Source organism: Haliotis asinina, chromosome 7 (genome assembly GCF_037392515.1).
Source record: "Haliotis asinina isolate JCU_RB_2024 chromosome 7, JCU_Hal_asi_v2, whole genome shotgun sequence".
NCBI classification, from domain to species: Eukaryota; Metazoa; Mollusca; class Gastropoda; order Lepetellida; family Haliotidae; genus Haliotis; species Haliotis asinina.
This window is the reverse complement of record NC_090286.1, coordinates 49302797-49309410: the sequence shown is the minus strand read 5'-3', so window position 1 is coordinate 49309410 and position 6614 is coordinate 49302797. Positions and strand designations below refer to the sequence as shown.

At 39.2% G+C, this 6614-nt stretch overlaps 1 protein-coding gene across 17 annotated transcripts in view; it reads right to left on the bottom strand.

The window, feature by feature from the left end:
• Positions 1 to 3250: 3250 nt before the first annotated feature.
• LOC137291729 (receptor-type tyrosine-protein phosphatase delta-like) overlaps positions 3251 to 6614 on the bottom strand; it is a 415228-nt gene continuing 411864 nt past the window's right edge. For all 17 annotated transcript variants that reach the window (XM_067823219.1, XM_067823205.1, XM_067823218.1 and 14 more), the window contains one exon: positions 3251 to 6236. In XM_067823219.1, coding sequence (XP_067679320.1) covers positions 6168 to 6236 — 69 coding nt within the window. In that variant the 3' untranslated portion in view covers positions 3251 to 6167. The remainder of the gene's footprint in view (positions 6237 to 6614) is intronic.

Sequence of the window (6614 nt, the reverse complement as noted above, 5' to 3'; positions counted from 1 at the left end):
TCTGGACGTCGCCAATAAAACTAGTAACACTTTACATATACAAGTAGTTTTCTTATTGTACATTGGATAGTGTTCTCGTCAGGATAACGCCATTGGATATTTTCCGTTGCGGTCATAGATTTATCTATACGGATATCGATGCAAATTAGAGAGGTCATATGCAAAGTTTAGGGACTACTTTCAGAGTGTAAACAAACATGGCGTCAAGGGTCGGCGGTCGTGTCCATGGTTTCGGCACTGTCAGTGCTTTGATCCCAGAAAATTTATGCCTGGTTATCATAGATGGAGTAGAATACGAGGCGAAGACAGAAATCCATAGACTTACGAATATACTAACAACAGTTCCCGACCGACAGTCAGTGTTAGCGAAAGGACGGCATAGGAATCTAGGTGGTACACAATCTCACGCGAACATTAAAGTGTATTTGTTGATCAAAACGTTAACTGAATTTTGTTGAAATTCCACAGGAGTTTTTTTTTATTTTTCAAACGTAAGCTAAGATTTCTTGACAACAATACGCATTTTAACATAAAAACTAGGTGACGTAACGCAGTCAAACGAGTGATTAGTAGAAAATTGCGTCACCGGGCTTGTGACGTCACGTACGTATTACTACTCTGGGTAGGAGAGTGTATCTGTGGCAAATGAAATGGCACTTTTAAGAATGATTAAGCAATAATGACATTGTATCATATTCTACATATGTATCATACTGCACATATTTGTATGTCATATTTGAATCGCAAGTTCTTGGGTCAATAAGCTGGTTAAGACTGTTACCCACAAATCTTCAATAAAAGTTTCGCTTACCATCACTTCATTTTGCCATTGCTGTAACAAGCCCAGTTCTTCAACATTTGGAACAAGCCATAATATTTGCAAAATGAGTTTTGCAACAATCACACCTTCTTAGTAAAGTACACATTCTAGTATGTTAGTACATTCTAGTATTATTGGGTTGCGTCCAAGCCTGGAAGACTCCAACTCGCCACCACGAAGAGTTTAGTTTTGAAGCCCAACATCCTTTCGACAGTCAGGTAACAGCATAAGGGTTAAAAATAGGGTCGGGTAGTAAAGAACAGGACCATTTCCTCTCAAACTCGGTTCAGTGGAAGGGTCTCTGCCATATTCCATCCACATTGGACTGTCAAAGCCAAATTAGTTTAAATTTATATCTTCAGACAAAACTCATATTGTAGTGGTACTGAGTGAATGAGTTTAGTTTTATGCCGCGTTTAGCAAAATTCCAGCAATATATCACATTGGTGGACACCAGATGTGGGCTTCACACATTGTACCCATGTGAGAAACCAAACCCGGGTATTCTGGGTGGCGAACGGACGCTTTAACAATTAGGCTAACCTACCGTCCTTTGTAGTAGGTAAAGATGAGAATCATTATATTTCGTGAAATATTTCAGAGAGGTTGAAACGGAGATGTCTGAGACAGTGCACTTGAAAACCAAGACATTCATTGTCTGAGGGTCTGCATGTGTTGGTACTTTTGTAGTAATGGATGGTAGCATTGTTCACAACATACGTTGATACATTACATGTCAATATGACCCGTGAAGATCCGGGTTAGAACTGATGTCCAGTAACCAATTTACTACCGCCATATAACTGCAAGATTGCTGAATATAAACTAACCCACATGTCAGTGTAAGACCAGTTATTACTAAAATTATAGTTGGCAGTGGATACAGATTTCAAAAGACTATCTGTACATATTCAGAGACAGACAACTTATTTTACAAACACACATGCACGCACACAACTGACCGAAGAAAATGGACTGCAGACAAATACATCAACACAAAGCCGACAACTGTTAGGAACATCCTGCATGGATGAGTTAAGAGTACATAAATCACTACAAAACAGTTTAGCAAAGATAATGACACATACGTTTGTCAAATGCCTTACACTTTACAGGCAAGTAGTAAACTATATTTCCATGCAATGTTTGCGCTTTCGATCATTTTGTCCCTAATAAGACTCATGAGTGCTGCTCTACCATGTTGATGTCGTGCAAAATGTGCAAGAGTTACCTCCCCTACATCATAGCATCAAATGAGAAATCAACGTCTCAAGACAGCTGGTTGCCTCATTTTCAGTAAATAAGTTTTAAGTTTGTTCAGCTTGGTTGAAAAAAGTTATGAAAGCATGATAATCCATTTCCAGGTTAACATGATCAATCTAAGCCTGTATACACGAGGTGCACGCCAAAGTGGAAAATGTTTTATTTCAAAGAAAATATTTCTGATGAAACTCTCATAGAAACATTTCTGCAAACATACTTCAGAGTCTGTGAGATGGGTGTTAAGTGACAGGAATGAGAAGGCTTTAATTGTAATATTTTCCTAAAATTTGGGACATCTAGACTCTCAAAATTGTTGTGAATCAAATTCAGGGTTTTCAGATATTTATGGTGTCAGTGATTCAGTGATGGGTTGGCCTATCATACACTTGCAGTCAGATGGAAGATGATCATTGCATTACCCATGACTTATCTACTGAGAACAGGTCTAGAAGAACTGAAGACAAGTGATTCATCTTGCCTCCATCCACATACAAGTATCGTAGAGTTGTTCAACCTCCAGCTTTCTGATACAGGTTGTCTATGGGTACCTGCAGCCAATACATTCTCTCACTTATTTAGTGAAAGTCAGCATTATCATATAGAGAACTTGTTTAATGTTCAAAGGAGTAGTGCCTTCCTTCTCAACACAGTACAGAAGTACCAACCTGTTAGAGGCATCAGACTTGCTTACAACCACTAAATATGGTTCCTGACCTATTGTGCATCAAAGTTACTCTTTTCTGTAGAGTTTTTCCCTCCAGCCTTCATATCCAACTTGACCAACCATCACATATCAGAAGTGTTACCATGTAACTGAATGACCAACTACTAAACCGATGGAAGTTAATGTGTGACAAGTAGACTTCTAAATGGTCACTGTTGTTGTCATCATCATCATCTTCGTCAAGAAAAGGAACACTGTTCGGGAAGAGGAGGAATAGTACCATAAGGTATGACTTGTTTCAGAGTTCTAACTGACCAGCTATGTCCTACAATAACTGAAGCCTTGCAGACATTTCTCACTCTCTTCTTCTCAAGATGGAGACAAAGGCTTGTTGTTTCCAAGATGATGTTGCACAACAAAGCAGTAAACATCAGCTTGATCCATTGGAGATAATGGCTTCTTGTTTTCAGCATGGCCTTGAACAACACCACAGGAAACAGTAATTTGAGCATTATTCTTTATTTGACTTTACTGGCTGAAATATTGATAAATTTCCGGATGATTCCATCACATACAAAATACCAGTTGAGATGCATGCACTGTGACCGGGTGTACGACCGAATCTTAGCAACACAAACTGATTGTACACATGCACGTAACAGCCGGGTAGGTGGGTTGTGGGCGGGCTCGGAGGGCCGCGAGTTGTACGAGTTTCGACTGGCCACACCCATAGATTTCAGCTCTATCTACAGCTTCAGCTCAGGGGAGATAATCAGGTATCTACATTATGCAATTGTACAGAGTTACGCAGTTGTAGAGTAAAAAGAGGTTTATAACCCCTTGTCGAGTATACTTCCTCTGAAAGGTGTTTACAAATCTTGAAAGTCTTAACGAGTCATGAAGTTCTGAGATCTGATTTGGAATGATAGTTTTCATATTTTGTAGCATAGTGAAATTTAATTTCACTTGAAAGGATCACAAATATATCAGCCGTTGGGTGATTTACGAGCACTTATATCACAATGTTAGTGGCAAGAAGGTGCAAGGGCTGTTTGGTGGATCTGGTCAACTTTCAGAGGAAGTATCATAACATAACAACATCCAGCATACAACTGAATAGACAATGGAATTCCATATCTTTCAAATGTATCTGTTCTTTGGTTTTGAAACTAAAAACAGGAGCCTAAGTTTGTGACAACTACAGAAACTGAGGGGGAGGAATAAGCTTGAACCTCGAGACGAGGACTTAATTGCTAGCAAAATACGGAATAATTTTGGCATGCTGTGTTGCACTGGACGTGCTTGAAAAAGGTGTTGCAAATCAGAACTAAAGACTGTTGGAAATTTTGCATAAGTTAATCACAGATGATCGGCTTTCTTGACATTTGAAAATTGCGTATAGGAAAGTTGATATTGGGGTTCAAACTTACTCAAAAGTTTGTAAGTGCGCAAGATAAAGATATTTAATTACACAGGATAGTACTTGATCACAAATAGATACATGCTTCAAAATCCATGGCATTTCTACATATCTAGCACAAGAAAGTTTAACAGGAAGAGTGCTCTCCCTTAGAAGTCCAACACGAGATTTAATGATCATTTCTACAGGGTGGGGTACAAAGCCTGAAGTATGAATGTTTGGCCCCTAAGAATTCAGTAGAAGAAGGTCCATTGCACAATTTGAACACCTCCAAAATAAAGGTAATACACAAGGTCGAATATTAACAATACAGGGTTTTAAATAGTGATTACCAGTCAGCTTTGTGTCACATGACAGAAAAACACAAACACAAACATAATGCTCTCTGGGAGATTCTACAATGATGGTCCATATTAAATCTAACTACCATGATGTAATAATGATTTTCCTTGATATTTTGCTCAACAATTTGCATTATAAACATCAACGGTTGTAATTTGAGTACATGCTCTACTCTATCGATTGATTTGAGCTCAAAATTGTACATCTTCTGTTGACTGGGGTTACGATCCCAACCTGGGTAGCATTCAGCTCAGATTTTCTCAAAAGTCAACACAGATTAAATTATAACTTGTCACACAAAATGTAACCCAGTAATTTTAAAATTAACAATCAACGTTAGTAATAAATAACATCAAATTTGAAAAATTTGAATTTGAACGATCATGATCGAAATGTAACCCAATATGAGTGAGACATTGATTAATACGTACACCTTGTAAGTAGCACACGTTGCACGTCAGTCTGATGATCTTGTGACATGGCTGGCCCTTAAGTAGGGAGAATGGTCTTACAGAACCCAACCTTGGTCTATCAAGGCAAAAGGTGTGAGAGCATACAGCACAACCTTGAGACAATGTGGAGCAAATGAATGCTACATGACTTGGTAGGTAATTCATTCATACTTTTAACACTGATCCAATGACACAAGTCACATTTTTTTTTTATAAAACGGACTCACTTTTTGTTGTTGTAAAAATGTCACCATGACAACTGTACGAGGCCTACTGATCATACCACTGAAAATGTCTGGCTATAACGTGGACACCGATAATGGAAATGTAATGAACTGAGTGATGTACGATACACTGACAATGTACAATATGTAGCAAATTGAAAAAACATAATGCAACATGAAAATAGGACACATGGATGACAATAATGATACAATCTATTGTACAATTGAAAATGGCTACAGTATCCTCAGGAAATCTCGCTCGTGCCATTTCATCCACTGTCTCACAGCTTTCCCATAGTTCAATGTCCATGATTGACTCTTACATACATTCTCTCATTAGACGAGGTTCACCTCTCGGTCAGTGAATATGTCTAAGCATGTCAGTATTCACTTGTTCTATCCATCAACTAAAGAGAAGACGACTATATATATTGCTCAGTCCAGTTGAAATATTGGCTAGTACGACAACACAAGCACGGAGCGCCACCGGATCACACCAAAATACATGGATCTTTTGAAATGGCTGCTCCCTCTTCAACAAGCAGCAAGCGATGTAGGATGGAGGGTGTCACATGATCACAAACAGTCGTTGATACAGTATGATCCAATGCAAGACTTGCTCTAGCGGCAGCGGAAGCAAGTATGGCGACCAAATATGGAAGCAGCTTGGTCCGATGATCTGCTGCACCCTCTGATGCTAACATCGCACTTTCAACCACTTGACAGCTTGATGAATCAAAATCCATGTTTGTCACATACAAATCCCTGGTGATAAAATCCCATGAAGAAACTCTGAACAAGAGTACACAAGTCACAGTCAAGATGAATGTTCGAGAGCAGTCAGATTCAAGACATGTAACCATCTAAAATGTCCTGTGTCACAGTTCTGAGCTTGACTCTCTCCAAACTTGACTTCCACAACGTCCTTCTATCACCAAGGTACCGAGGGCTGCATAGCTTGAAACATGCTGTCCCCGGTCTGTCAGTTTGCATAGTGGTCGAAAGATCCCAAATACTCCAACGCTGCTCGATAGTTGAACTGGTATTGATCCTGAAACATTAGAATTGTAAATAATATCTTAGAGGAAAAGACGGGAACAAAACCCAGTGCTACTGAAGGTTTGCCTGGGAGGCCTTGAATTTATCTGTTCCATATACTCAAAGGTGACATGAAAACATGATTGACAATATTTCATGAAACAGTCGTTAAGTGAGTGTGTCAGTCAATGAGTTTAATTTAAGCCGCACTCTGCAATATTTCAGCAACATAGCGGCGTCTGTACATAATCGAGTCTGCACCAGACAATCTAGTGATCGACACCATGAGCTCTGATCTGCGCACTAGAAACCAATGACGTGTCAACCAATTTAGCGAGCCTGACCACTCGATCCTGTAAGTCACCCCTTATGACAAGCATGGGTTACTGAA